At 45.9% G+C, this 13,939-nt stretch overlaps 2 protein-coding genes across 3 annotated transcripts in view; one reads left to right on the top strand and one right to left on the bottom strand.

Moving 5' to 3' along the window:
* The first annotated feature begins 79 nt into the window (after positions 1 to 79).
* LOC129838573 (KICSTOR subunit 2-like) lies at positions 80 to 7,555 on the top strand. The gene is made up of 3 exons (XM_055905640.1): positions 80 to 624; positions 3,807 to 4,095; positions 4,754 to 7,555. The coding sequence occupies exons 1-3, from the start codon at positions 384 to 386 to the stop codon at positions 5,571 to 5,573; spliced, it is 1,350 nt and encodes a 449-aa protein (XP_055761615.1). The 5' UTR covers positions 80 to 383; the 3' UTR covers positions 5,574 to 7,555.
* LOC129838567 (SLIT-ROBO Rho GTPase-activating protein 1-like) overlaps positions 6,397 to 13,939 on the bottom strand; it is a 25,768-nt gene continuing 18,225 nt past the window's right edge. Inside the window, exons 21-23 of one of the 2 annotated variants that reach the window (XM_055905631.1) lie at positions 13,540 to 13,653; positions 10,260 to 10,578; positions 6,397 to 8,566 (exon numbers count right to left, since the gene is read on the bottom strand). In XM_055905631.1, coding sequence (XP_055761606.1) covers positions 8,144 to 8,566; positions 10,260 to 10,578; positions 13,540 to 13,653 — 856 coding nt within the window. In that variant the 3' untranslated portion in view covers positions 6,397 to 8,143. Of the gene's footprint in view, positions 8,567 to 10,259; positions 10,582 to 13,539; positions 13,654 to 13,939 lie in introns of both variants that reach the window. The other variant, XM_055905629.1, reaches the window with a different exon arrangement.

The raw sequence follows: 13,939 nt of genomic DNA, 5'->3' as shown, positions 1-13,939 counted from the left end.
TTTTTGTATCTACTTGTAGTTTTGAACCACTCCAAGCCAGAAGGGGGCGCTAGAGGTTCAGATTCCCACGGTCCCGCCAGTCACTTCTGATTTGCCGTAGTATTGTGATGTGAAACCAAGATGGCGTCTACGGAAAGCGAGTTACATTTGTATACACATTTTTATTTAACGCATAATGTTTTTTAATTTTAGTTTGTTCTATGCCAGTACTAAATGAACAATACATTCTGACAGAAATTCAGTTTGGGCCGAGAGTGGTGTTGCTAAAAATGGATGGCTAGCTAGCATGATAGCAGTAGTATCTAGCTAGTATGCGACCAGTTTAGTACGGCAATAACTATTATATTCACAAGTTAACTCGCTGTATTAGCTATCCTAAAAGCATGACGGAGGCTCCGCGTGAGGACGAACTGCGGCCGTTGCCACGTGAGCGGGGGATTCTGGAAAGTTTCTTCACGCAGCTCGGAATGTTCTCGTTCGACCGAGCGAAGGACTATGTGGAGAAAGAGAAGGACAGCAACAAGAGCGCAGCGGCCATCTGGGCCGCTCTCCTCGCCGCCTTCGCACACCTTTCCGCAGCGGAGAAGGCCTATCACAACATGACGTTCCTGGGACAAAAGCTGGGTAAAAAGTACCCCATGTAAACACGCACGGACAGAAAATGACCTTTTTGTTTCACTACAAAACTCATTGGTGTGGCAAAATGACACCTCTCGGTGCAATTACTGTAACCTATTACAAGGGTGGAATAATTTGTGGGACGTTCCAACAGGAATCTGTTCCAAAAACTTCGTAAATAACAAGGTTGTCAACAAACAACGCATACAAAGTTGTATAGCGGCAGAATAAGATACCAGGTAGGGAGTGGGCTATTTAAGTTTTTCACTCACCACGTCTCTGAAGTTGGAGACTTTTATCTCCCTCAACAACTTTAAAAATCTGCTATCCGAGCAGCTAACCGATCGCTGCAGCTGTACATAGTCCATCTGTAAACTACCCACCCAATTTACCTACCTCACCCCCCATACTGCTTTTATTTATTTACTTTTCTGCTCTTTTGCACACCAGTATCTCTTCTTGCACATGATCATCTGATGATTTATCACTCCAGTGTTAATCTGCTAAATTGTAATTACTCGATTTATTGCCTACCTCATGCCTTTTGCACACATTGTATATAGATTCTCTTTTTTTTCTACCATGTTATTGACTTGTTTATTGTTTACTCCATGTGTAACTCTGTGTTGTTGTCTGTTCACACTGCTATGCTTTATCTTGCCCAGGTCGCAGTTGCAAATGAGAACTTGTTCTCAACTAGCCTACCTGGTTAAATAAAGGTGAAATAAAATAAATAAATAAAAATTCCGTAAAATGTCTGTCCTCACTCTGGTAGCCTATGGACAAACGTTAAGAATACGCTACGTGGTGAGTTGATGCCTATTCGTCAACTAGTTGAAATGACGATGCTACTTTGTATGCGTTGTTTGTTGGCAACCTTGTACTTTACGAAGTTTTTGGAACATATTCCTGTTGGAACGTTCCACAAATTATACCCACCCTATCACAAGTGGGACTAGTCTCACCATGGTGTTACTATCCAGGCGAGAAAGTCACGTTCCATAATAGAACGTTGAAGTGTAGGTTTCTAACAGCAGGTGGCGATACAAGCCCACATTATGACTTGTGTATTCAGCAGCTAATATCACGTCGATATTATGGGGTTAGGAGGAAAAAGTACAACTGGATAAAGGATTTCCTATTTGGAAGGTCTATCCAGGTGAGGGTGTGAAAGTCTCTATCAAGCAGCTACCTGGTGGATAACGGTATACCGCAGGGGAGCGTGATTAGACCTCTGTTCTCAATTATGGTCAATGATGTTTACTCTCAGTTATGGCTGGATATTGGGAGGTCGTTATTTTCAGATGATGGGGCCTTATGGAAGAGGGGAAGAAATGTGCCATACATAGCTAACAAGGTACAGGAAGCAATTCATAAGGTAGCGCAGTGGGTATTAATGTGGAGATTAAGGTTCTCTGTAGAGAACTCACTTTACCAGGAGGAAGGTGGGAGATGTGGTATGCTAGAGGTCATATGGGGGGGAAAAACTTGTAGAGGATGGGGACCTTCCGGTTCCTTGGGGTATATTTTGACACTAGACTGACCTGGGCAGAACACATTGACAGCGTGGTGGGAAAGTGTAAGAAGGTGCTAAATGTGATGCGCTGTCTGACGGGGAAGGAGTGGGAAGCTGGGCGTTTCTCATTGAGGACCATGTATGTTGCATTGATCCGATCTGTAATAGACTATGGCAGTATAGCTTATAGTTTGGCAGCTCGGACCTCATTGGAAAGGCTAGATGTCAAACAGGGACAAGGACTCAGAATATGTAGTGGGGTGTTTCGCACGTCCCCAGTGGCTGCGCTACAGGTGGAGATGGGGGATATGCCATTGCGGATTAGGAGACAGCAGCTGGCAATGAATTATTGGGTCACCCTACAGGGACATGGGGTGTCTCATCCTGCAAAAGGGATTTTACAGGCATGCTGGGAACATGAGCGAGGACAGAATATGAGCTTTGGGTGGGTAATACCCAGGCGAGGGGGAGATGGGACTGTATGGAAGGGAGTTTAGTCCAGTGGTAGCTATTCCTGTAAAACCACCACCCGGCTCCAGTAGTTGATCTAGAAGTGTTGGAGAGACTACAGAAAGATAGGGAGCGTGTTGATCCATCTGATTTGTTTTACGAGATGTCTGGATCCTGTGTGTCAGGATTTTGTGGCCATTTACACAGATGTTTCGAAAGATCCAAGAACAGGATGCACTGGGTCAGCATTTGTAGTGCAGGAATGGGGTGGGATGCCAGTCAGGAAACGTATGTACAGATCATTTGGCTGTATATACGGAGGAGCTGATGGCCATACCGTTGGCCTTGAAGTGTGTGGAGGAAGTCAATTATTTAGCTCAGGTAGCAGACAAGACCTGCTTTATGAGGTACTACAAACCCATGGCAGGATAAAACAGATGGTTATACAGGTAAGATTTACTTGTGTCCCAGCCCATGTGGGGTTGGAGGGGAACGAGGCAGTTGATGTACTGGCTAAACAAGCACTTAGTAGTAGAGATGTTTGATGTTGTAGTTTCAATGAGCACGGCAGAGGTAAAATGCCTGATATGAACAGTGATGGTGCAGAGATGGCAGGAATAGTGGAATAGATACTAACGGCAGGCATTTATTTCAAGTACAGAGGAATGTCAGGGGAGGGGAGGACAGCAGGAAGGGGGACTATTTTTACAAGATTTAAGGTGGGACACATCCGGTTGAATAGGTCCTTAAATGTGATAGGAAAGCATCCAACAGGAAAGTGTGATTATTGCCAGGAAACAGAGACAGTTGAGCGTGTATTGCTCCAGTCTGGGCAGAATCGGAGGGTAAGAGAGGATGAGATCTAGTATGAGGGAGTAGGGGATACAGGAAATTAGTTTAAACGCTCCAGTACAGTAGGTGGCGGCAATGCACCATAACGTTGGATGCCAACCGCAGATAAACTCACCGAACAAAAAGACAGCACATCATGTCTTCCCCACTCTCTGAGGGGTCGGCTGAAAACGGATGTTTCCGGTTTTCACAGATACAGTATTTAACCTAACTTCCATTTCCACTAAAAAACGGTTGTTGGGACTCCGCTCTGGTGTGTTTTTACGTCAGCTACGTTAGGCTATAACTCCCCAAACAACAATTTCCAACATGGACTGTTTTCTCTATGTTGCTCCAATATGTTAATCAGGATCATAACCCACTCTTGCAGGCGGCCAGTCGTTCTTCAGCCGCAAGGACTCCATCCGCACCATCTACACCTCCCTGTTCAATGCGCTGAGGAAGGTGGTTATCATGGGGCGCCACGCCCAGCCAGGCTCCGCACCCTCCCTGGAGGACCTGCTGTCTCATCTGTCGGAGCAGCTGTGCCACTTCACCCAGGCCCGCATGGAGATGGCTGACCTGTACGAGAAGATGCACGCGCTGGGCAGCCAGAAGAACATCAACTCTGAGGAGCTGGTCGCCACCCTCGAGGCGGTGGTGCAGAAATACAGCTCCAGGTGTGTGGGACGTGTCATGTGTGTAAGCTCAGCTGTGCGTGCAGGCTGTAATAGTGTGTGTGGCTGAGATATTGCAGGAAAAAAGAGACGGCAAGAGTATGCGGGGGAGCATGACGGGAGGGAGGGGTGGGGAGCTTTCTGCTGAAATCAGCAGATATCAAATTTAGCTCAGCCGGAACCAAAGCAAGCCCAACACAGAAAAGCCCACTGTGCGGCTGAGTTGCAGTTCACACTGCAGCGAGTCACAATCTGGCACACACGGGTGGTTGTGCAGTCAGGGGTGAAGGTGACTCTCTTCGCACAGCAGTCGACACAGCCATGGAACGTAATCAGCATTGAGACTACACAGGATATTAACTGCTAATCAGGGCCAGCACCTCCACACCCAGTCGCCACACCCTTAGAATCACAGAAAACCAGAAACATCCAATACTGTTCCACGGCCACAGTCCATCTCTTACAGTATATTAATCAGCATTAGTACTAATAAGGCTATTTATCATTAGGATAATTGGTCTGACTGAATAGTGAACACAATTGATTCGTAGTGGAGTGTGATCAGTTTTTAGACTGCCATCTGACACCACCAGCATTCCTCCCTTATATTAGAAATAGCTTGCTCTCCAATGACCCCCTCCATCTCCTCCCCCCTCCCCAGATTCCACCACCCCATCCTGGGCCGCTTGGAGGGGGGCTTCCAGACAGAGGTGGATGTGGTGACACAGCTCCTGCGCTGCCAGGCCCAGGTGTCAGAGTGGCACTTTCTGCCCGCCCTGCTCAGCCTGCATGGGGCTAGCTCTAAGCTGACCGCCTGGGGACAGCTCTTCCAGCGCCAGAGGGAGACCCGCAAGCACCTGTTCGGAGGCCAGTCCCAGAAAGCCGTGCAGCCGCCCCACCTGTACGTGTGGCTGCAGCGCTTCCAGGGGGCGCTCCTTGCTAAATTCAGCTTCTACTTCCATGAGGCGCTGAGCCGCCAGACGGCGTCCGCAGACATGAAGGCCCTGACGGCACGCACGGCCCCCGATTACCACGGCAAGATCTGTTCGTTTATCCGCAAACACGATGCCAACAATGTCTCGCTGGTGTTCGACAACCGCGGCTTGGACAGCTTCCAGGGCCACGGCTACCACCACCCGCACTCGTACCGCGAGGTGCCCAAGGGGGTGGAGCAGTTCCCCGCCGTGGTGTCCCTTCCCGGGGGCGAGCGGCCGCTCACGCACTGGCCCAACGTCATCATGATGATGGGCGACTTCGAGGCGGAGCTCAACACGCCGGACAAGGTGGTACACTTCTATGACGACAAAGTCCAGAGCACTTACTACCTGACCAGACCGGAATCACACTTCACCCTGGTGGTCATCTTCGACGGTAGGAAGTCCGAGAAGGACTCGCACATCACCGCCTTCCTGCAGGAGATCTCTGGCTCGCTGAGGAACTCCAAACCATTCAGCACCCTCAAACCTGGCTCCAAGGGCTGAGAGAGAGATGCCCTGCTTCATATACATCATAAACTGACTGTGTCCCCATAAGGGGTAGAGGGGTGTGTGCGTGTAACGTTATAACAGAGAGACGAGGCATTGTTCCAGTTCCATAGACCGGATGAACAAGTTGTCTAATCATTAGGAAAGCTTCCAGTGACATTTTTGCAATGTTCTGATTGGTTTTAGCTTCTTAAAATGGGCGGCCAGGACCTTTTGCTTCACTACTTGAAATATAATTAGAACCTCAACATTAGCTTGTTTTAATTCAGAGAATGGCTTCAACCCGTGGTCCAACTGCTTGTTCTGTTGAGCATCATGATTTGAATCCTTTAGTTTGTTTTGTAAAATCAGTTCCAGACCAAAGGAGATGCGTCGCTGACGCAGTGTGGCCTTCTCACAGTGAACTGACTGAGACATTTGACCTGATTCTATTCCATCACAGGTTAGACAACTTCCTACCCGTCAGGGATATAATGGTGCTATGTACTGAAAAAGCCTTTGCTTAATTTGTATACTTTTGTTAACATTGATGTTTGTTTACCGTCAACAGAAGTGCTTAATTAGTTTTTTTCCGGAGGTCATCCTCTATTTAGTTGTACTTATTTATCCGTTTAATTCCCAAATGACTGTAGAGAAAAGCTTAACGTTTAGAAAAGCATGACGTGTGTGTAAGAGGTGATGTCACACGTTTCGGAAGCTTCTTAAGACTGAGACATTGCTGAGTGTTCAGACGGCCAACTGTAGCACATCTCCATCCCAGCCCCACACCCAGCAGGTGATAAACAAGGCAATAATGAAGGCTCGACTATGCAAAATGCACTTGTTAGTTTCTTCCCTCTTTTTTTTTATTTATAATATAAATACAACATTGATACTATGCATTTGGCTATAAGAGCTCGTCTTTAGGAAGCTCAGGAGTTTCAGATACAGCAACACTAACACACAAAACCATTTCCTTTAATTATCAGACACATTCAGAGAGAAGCCAACACCCCTTAAAATGCACCTGTTCACATGTTATAATGCTACATGCCAAGTACACTATTTTCCCTATACATCAAAGTGCAATGTCACAATAGATTAACTCTAGGATTCATAATTCAGTCTTCTACTAAAACATTTGGATTATTTCATTCTAAGTGCTGCTGCTCTTTGTTCAGGACATGCGTGAGTGGATTACAACTCCCCACAAAGACAAGGGTAAAAAAAAAGGCACTTTCACATTGACACACACAAACCGATGCACACCCATAGCCCATTCTCGGAGACACACATCCCCAGGACTCCTCAAACACACACGCACACACAACAGTTCCCGACCCAGTAAAGAGGACACATTCAGTGTGCTGTTGTTCAAGTGTATTTTGGGCATTTACACCCAAGAGCCCCACCCGGTTTGCTTACTGTGAACTTAAGGTTATTTAGTGACTTCAGTGTAACACAAACAGACACACTATATTCCCACACACAAACTAAGTGCCAGCACACACGCACCCCTGTCCTGCACATGTTCTGGTACTAAAGGCAGACATGAATAATCCATTTTATCCACCATCGCACTTACAAAGGAACAGAACGAGGGCAGGCAGAGGAAACCCACACAGACAAAGAGGGCAATGGGGAAAGAAAGCACACATACCCAGGCTGAGGGAAACGTACTCTACAAACTCCTAACCCACTGTACCTCCAAACGATTTCCCCTGGCCTGAGTGTGTGTATCGGTTGAACACAAGAGAAGGCTGTTTTCTAGTAGAGGGTTAACGCCACCGCCGGCCCTGTGACATTAGTGCCCACTGAACATTCAATAGAGAGTTGAACAGTCGTAATTAAATACTGGAACATTCATTAAAATAGCTGAACATTGGTTAAATAGAATGTGAGTTTTGTCACCAATGCCTCGAGAGGCTTCGGTTGAGGCATTAGTGAGCTTAGCAGCGGAACCAAGTGAAATAGAAAATAATAAAAAAGATCAGACATCCGCCCTTGTTTCCACACTGTGTGAGCCTCCCTTTACCCATCAGGCACCTCATCACTCCGCATTGTCCCTTTCTTTTGCTTCGCCAATGAAAATCGCTTGTAGATACAGCAGCCAATTGAACTACACTAAGAATACAGCAGCCTTTTGGTGATAGACCTTCATTAGCTGAAGAGCCTATTGTCATTACATAATCAACGTTCACATCACTGAAACTACATTTCACTGGAGAACTACACTTCCCACACATCTGTGACTACATCTCTTTTACAGGATAGGGTTCTGCTTTCTTTAGCTGATACTTTTTTTCTTGTACTTCTCCCATTCAGCAGTCCCATTTTACATAGCTACCCTTTGATAAATGCTTCGATACATGGAGAAAGTTAACTCCTATACACCAACAAGAGTACACACCAATCTGACAACACACATAAATATGGTATATCATGTATTATATTGTATTACTACATAAAACCCTTTTAGTTTCAGATCTGTCCTACCGCTTTCTACCCTTGTTCAGGTTTCTAAACAGTAAGCAGGTACCCTGTTCTCCTATTCTTTATTTTGGCCCGGGTTGGCCTGGTTTGGCTCATCACATGGTGCAGGACTTGTCCAGCAGCGGGGGCAGAGGGGGGGTGTTGCTCTTGGGGGGCACCAGGGGTTTGGGCCTCAGGGCTGGGGGGCGAAGTGGAGCCCCCATACGGAGTGGAGTCCCCACTACGGGCTTGAAGGAGCCCAGGGTGTCGGGGGAGGGGTTGGTGGATCGGAGGGGTGCGGGAGGGGGGCCAGGGAGGGGAATGAGGGGGCTCAGAGGGCTAAGGGGACTCGGAGTACCAGGAGTCCCTGGGGTGGAGGGGGTGCTGTGGGGGCTGGGTGACTCGGAGGAGCAGGCTGTGATTGGGCTGTTCTTAACCTGCTCCAGAGTGTCCAGGACCACGTCAGGAGCCGGTCTGCAGCCCCCACGCTCCATCTGCTTCAGCTGCTCCAGAGCCACACTCACACTCTCCTCTATGTCCTATGGAGAGAGGGGAAGGAGGCAGGGTGGAGGAAATAGAGAAAATATAAGATGAAGTGTAGTTTGATGTGTGTAGCAGGTGTCTGTCTGCAAGTACAGTTGATGTCTCAAGTTTACATACACCTTAGCCAAATACATTTAAACTCACATTTCCACAATTCCTGACATTTAATCCTAGTAAAAATTCCCTGTCTTAGGTCAGTTTGGATCACCACTTTATTTTAAGAATGTGAAATGTCAGAATAATAGTAGAGAGAAGGATTTATTTCATCACATTCCCAGTGGGTCAGAAGTTTACATACACTCAATTAATATTTAGTAGCATTGCCTTTAAATTGTTTAACTTGGGTCAAATGTTTTGAGTAGCCTTCCACAAGCTTCACACAATATGTTGGGTGAATTTTGGCCCGTTCCTCCTGACAGAGCTGGTTGTAACTGAGTCAGGTTTGTAGGCTTCCTTGCTCACACACACTTTTTCAGTTCTGCCCACACATTTTCTATGGGATTGAGTTCAGGGCTTTGTGATGGCCACTCCAATACCTTGACTTTGTTGTCCATAAGCCATTTGTGCCACAACTTTGGGGTCATTGTCTATTTGGAAGACCCATTTGCGACCAAGCTTTAACTTCCTGATGTCTTAAGATGTTGCTTCAATATATCCACAATTTTCCATCCTCATGATGCCATCTATTTTGTGAAGTGCACCAGTCCCTCCTGCAGCAAAGCACCCCCACAACATGATGCTGCTACCCCCGTGCTTCACGGATGGTGTTCTTCGGCTGGCAAGCCTCCCCCTTTTTCCTCCAAACATAACGATGGTCATTATGGCCAAACAGTTCTATTTCTGTTTCATCAGACCAGAGGACATTAATCCAAAAAGTACGATCTTTGTCCCCATGTGCAGTTGCAAACCGTAGTCTGGCTTTTTTATGGCGGTTTAGGAGCAGTGGCTACTTCCTTTCTGAGCGGCCTTTTAGGTTATGTTGATATAGGACTCGTTTTACTGTGGATATAGATACTTTTGTACCCGTTTCCTCCAGCATCTTCACAAGGTCCTTGGCTGTTGTTCTGGGATTGATTTGCACTTTTCACACAAGTATGTTCATCTCTACGAGACAGAACGCGTTTCCTTCCTGAGCGGTATGACGGCTGCGTGGTCCCATGATATTTATACTTGCGTACTATTGTTTGTACAGATGAACGTGGTACCTTCAGACGTTTGGAAATTGCTCCCAAGGATGAACCAGACTTGTGGAGGTCTACAATTATTTTTCTGAGGCCGATTTCTTTTGATTTTCCCATGATGTCAAGCAAAGAGGCCAGAGTTTGAAGGTAGGCCTTGAAATACATCCACAGGTACACCTCCAATTGACTCAAATTATGCCTATCAGAAGCTTCTAAAGCCATGACGGAATTTTCCAAGCTGTTTAAAGGCAGAATCAACTTACTGTATGTAAACTTCTGACCCACTGGAATTATGATACAGTGAATTATAAGTGAAATAATCTCTGTAAACAATTGTTTGAAAAATTACTTGTGTCATGCACGAAGTAGATGTCCTAACTGACTTTCCAAAACTATAGTTTGTGGAGTGGTTGAAAAACGAGGTTTAATGACTCCAACCTAAGTGTATGTAAACTTCCAACTTCAACTGTATGTGTGTGTAACTGTGTGTGTGTGTGTGAGAGAGTACCTGTGCTAGTGTGTCTGGGTCCAGGGTTCTGGAGCTGAAGCCATGTTGCCCGCTGCTGGAGCGCCGGATGGGCGTGTCTTCAGGCCGACGCAGCGAATCGTGGCGGCTCACGGTAACCGTTACCGCGGCAGTGGAACGGCGACGACGCTCGGGGCTGTCGAGAGGCGGGGTTAAGCCAGTGCCCCGCCCCAGAAGAAGCTCCCGCGGGCTGAAGTGACCAGTGACCGGCGGCGAGTTCCTCTCCAACACACCCACGTTACCATGGTCTTTAGAGCGACCGAGGGGGCGGCGGAAAATGTCAGTCCGCTTCCTGCGGTGGCTGCTGTCGAAAGACGTACAGTATAGACCGTTAACTAAGATTAGCGCTTGACTAAATCAATACACAAACCGCTAGCTTAGCTTTGTGATAAAAATTACAGACCTCTACATGCTTTGTAAGTAGGAAAACCTGCAAAATCGGCAATGTATCAAATACTTGTTCTCCCCACTGTATATAAACTCAGCCAAAAAAAGAAACATACCTTTTTCAGGACCCTGTTTTTCAAAGATATTTTGTAAAAATCCAAGTAACTTCACAGATCTTCATTGTGTTTTTCAGAGTCAGTGGAAAGGCCTCTTTAGTGTCCTAAGTTTTCATAACTGTGACCTTAATTGCCTACCGTCTGTAAGCTCTTAGTGTCTTAACGACTGTTCCACAGGTGCATGTTCATTAGTTGTTTATTGTTCATTGAACAAGCATGTGAAACAGTGTTTAAACCCTTCACAATGAAGATCTGTGAAGTCATTTGGATTTTTACGAATTATCTTTGAAAGACAGGGTCCTAAAAAAGGGCTGTTTCTTTTTTTGCTGAGTTTATAATTTAAAAAGCAGGTTGCTAGGTGTAGGCAAAACCATAATCAAATAGGTAAGCTAGGATATGACTAAAGAGTTAATCAGGGTGATTTTTCCACAGTATTTTTGCTAACTTTCAGTAAAAATGTATTGTAGTCAGATCATTTATTTATTTTGGGATATGTATACTGAGTATGTCCACAACCCCATCAGACCATTTTATTGGTAAACTACACGGTAATGTAAAAGTTGCATTTTTTTGGTGATCCAATACGTAATCATATCATAATTTGGTTTTAATCCAGAGAGGTTAGGAAAAGTACCTTGATCCTCTGAGGCTGTGGAGGGATTCTAATTGTGGATTTAAAAGAAAAAATGAATCATCAGCGTATAATGACACTTGTTTTTAAGCCATGGATTTCTAATCCCTTAATATTATTGTTGGATCTAATTTTAACCGCTAACATTTCGATGGCAATAATAAATAGATATGCTGATAGTGGACAACCTTGTTTTACTCCTCTTGACAGTTTAAAACTTTCTGAGATGTAGCAATTATTTACTTTTTTACACCTAGGGTTACTGTACATAACTTTAACCCATTTTATAAGAGATTCTCCAAAATTGAAATATTCCAGGCATTTATACACTGCTCACTAAAATAACACATCCTAGATCTGAATGAATGAAATATTCTTATTAAATACTTTTTTCTTTACATAGTTGAATGTGCTGACAACAAAATCACACAAGTTATCAATGGAAATCAAATTTATCAACCCATGGAGGTCTGGATTTGGAGTCACACTCAAAATTAAAGTGGAAAACCACACTACAGGCTCTTCCAACTTTGATGTAATGTCCTTAAAACATGTCAAAATGAGGCTCAGTAGTGTGTGGCCTCCACGTGCCTGTATGACCTCCCTACAACGCCTGGGCATGCTCCTGATGAGGTGGCGGATAGTCTCCTGAGGGATCTCCTCCCAGACCTGGACTAAAGCATCCGCCAACTCCTGGACAGTCTGTGGTGCAACGTGGCGTTGGTGGATGGAGCGAGACATGATGTCCCAGATGTGCTCAATTGGATTCAGGTCTGGGGAACGGGCGGGCCAGTCCATAGCATCAATGCCTTCCTCTTGCAGGAACTGCTGACACACTCCAGCCACATGAGGTCTAGCATTGTCTTGCATTAGGAGGAACCCAGGGCCAACCGCACCAGCATATGGTCTCACAAGGGGTCTGAGGGTCTCATCTCGGTACCCAATGGCAGTCAGGCTACCTCTGGCAAGCACATGGAGGGCTGTGCGGCCCCCCAAAGAAATGCCACCCCACACCATGACTGACCCACCGCCAAACCGGTCATGCTGGAGGATGTTGCAGGCATCAGAACGTTCTCCACGGCGTCTCCAGACTCTGTCACGTCTGTCACATGTGCTCAGTGTGAACCTGCTTTCATCTGTGAAGAGCACAGGGCGCCAGTGGCGAATTTGCCAATCTTGGTGTTTTCTGGCAAATGCCAAACGTCCTGCACGGTGTTGGGCTGTAAGCACAACCCCTACCTGTGGACGTCGGGCCCTCATACCACCCTCATGGAGTCTGTTTCTGACCGTTTGAGCAGACACATGCACATTTGTTGCCTGCTGGAGGTCATTTTGCAGGGCGCTGGCAGTGTACCTCCTTGCACAAAGGCGGAGGTGGCGGTCCTGCTGCTGGGTTGTTGCCCTCCTACGGCCTCCTCCACGTCTCCTGATGTACTGGCCTGTCTCCTGGTAGCGCCTGCATGCTCTGGACATTACGCTGACAGACACAGCAAACCTTTTTGCCACAGTTCGCATTGATGTGCCATCCTGGATGAACTGCACTACCTGAGCCACTTGTGTGGGTTGTAGACTCCGTCTCATGCTACCACTAGAGTGAGAGCACCGCCAGCATTCAAAAGTGACCAAAACATCAGCCAGGAAGCATAGGAACTGAGAAGTGGTCTGTGGTCACCACCTGCAGAATCACTCCTTTTTTGGAGGTGTCTTGCTAATTGCCTATAATTTCCACCTTTTGTCTATTCCATTTGCACAACAGCATGTGACATTTATTGTCAATCAGTGTTGCTTCCTAAGTGGACAGTTTGATTTCACAGAAGTGTGATTAACTTGGAGTTACATTGTGTTGTTTAAGTGTTCCCTTTATTTTTTTGAGCAGTGTATATACTACTTGCATCCTGTTTCAGTAATAATGAAATCAGACCTGGTTGAGTGTCCGATAATCTACTATTTATATAGGAATGGTTAAAACATGCTAATAATGGTCCTCTGAGTATATAAAAAAAAGTTTGGTGTACTTCCCCTGGTATGCCATCCAGCCCTGGAGTTTTCCCAGACTTAAATGCTTTAATTGCATCAAGAAGTTCCTCCTCTGTAATTTGGCCTCCTCTCAGGCGATCTAACTACTGACCTGTTGTAGGTTTCTGGCTGTCTGTCAGTAGGAGAGCTCAGCTCACTTCTGGCTTTCTTGTCGTCATTGCTAGTGCTGCCACTGTCGCTGTCCACTGTCGATGCAGAGTCAGGCCTGAAACACCACACAGCACCTCTTATCAACCAATCAGCACTAAACAGAACCTGCTCCCTAACCAAATCAGTTTTAAACAGAACCTGTTACCCAACCAATCAGGGCACTGTAACTAATCAGACAAATTAGTCAATCAATACCAGTGCCCAGTAATTGTTCACTGCAATTTAATTAACTTAGGTCGTCAATCCATAAATCCCCAAAAACAAGTTTAAATAATCAAAAAATGGGCAGTTCCTTTGATACTTCAATTCCTCATTCTACAGTTAATTTGATAACAGTCCAC

Source organism: Salvelinus fontinalis, chromosome 39 (genome assembly GCF_029448725.1).
Source record: "Salvelinus fontinalis isolate EN_2023a chromosome 39, ASM2944872v1, whole genome shotgun sequence".
NCBI lineage: Eukaryota > Metazoa > Chordata > Actinopteri > Salmoniformes > Salmonidae > Salvelinus > Salvelinus fontinalis.
Note: the sequence above shows the minus strand (reverse complement) of the source record. Positions and strands in the feature narration are given on the sequence as shown.

Excerpts from the sequence above, each read along its gene's own strand:
- LOC129838573 (XM_055905640.1), top strand. The coding sequence starts at position 384 with ATGACGGAGGCTCCGCGTGAGGACGAACTGCGGCCGTTGCCACGTGAG. Across the intron at positions 625-3,806 it reads GTTCCTGGGACAAAAGCTGG|GCGGCCAGTCGTTCTTCAGC; the intron begins GTAAAAAGTACC and ends CCACTCTTGCAG. Across the intron at positions 4,096-4,753 it reads GTGCAGAAATACAGCTCCAG|ATTCCACCACCCCATCCTGG; the intron begins GTGTGTGGGACG and ends CCCCCTCCCCAG.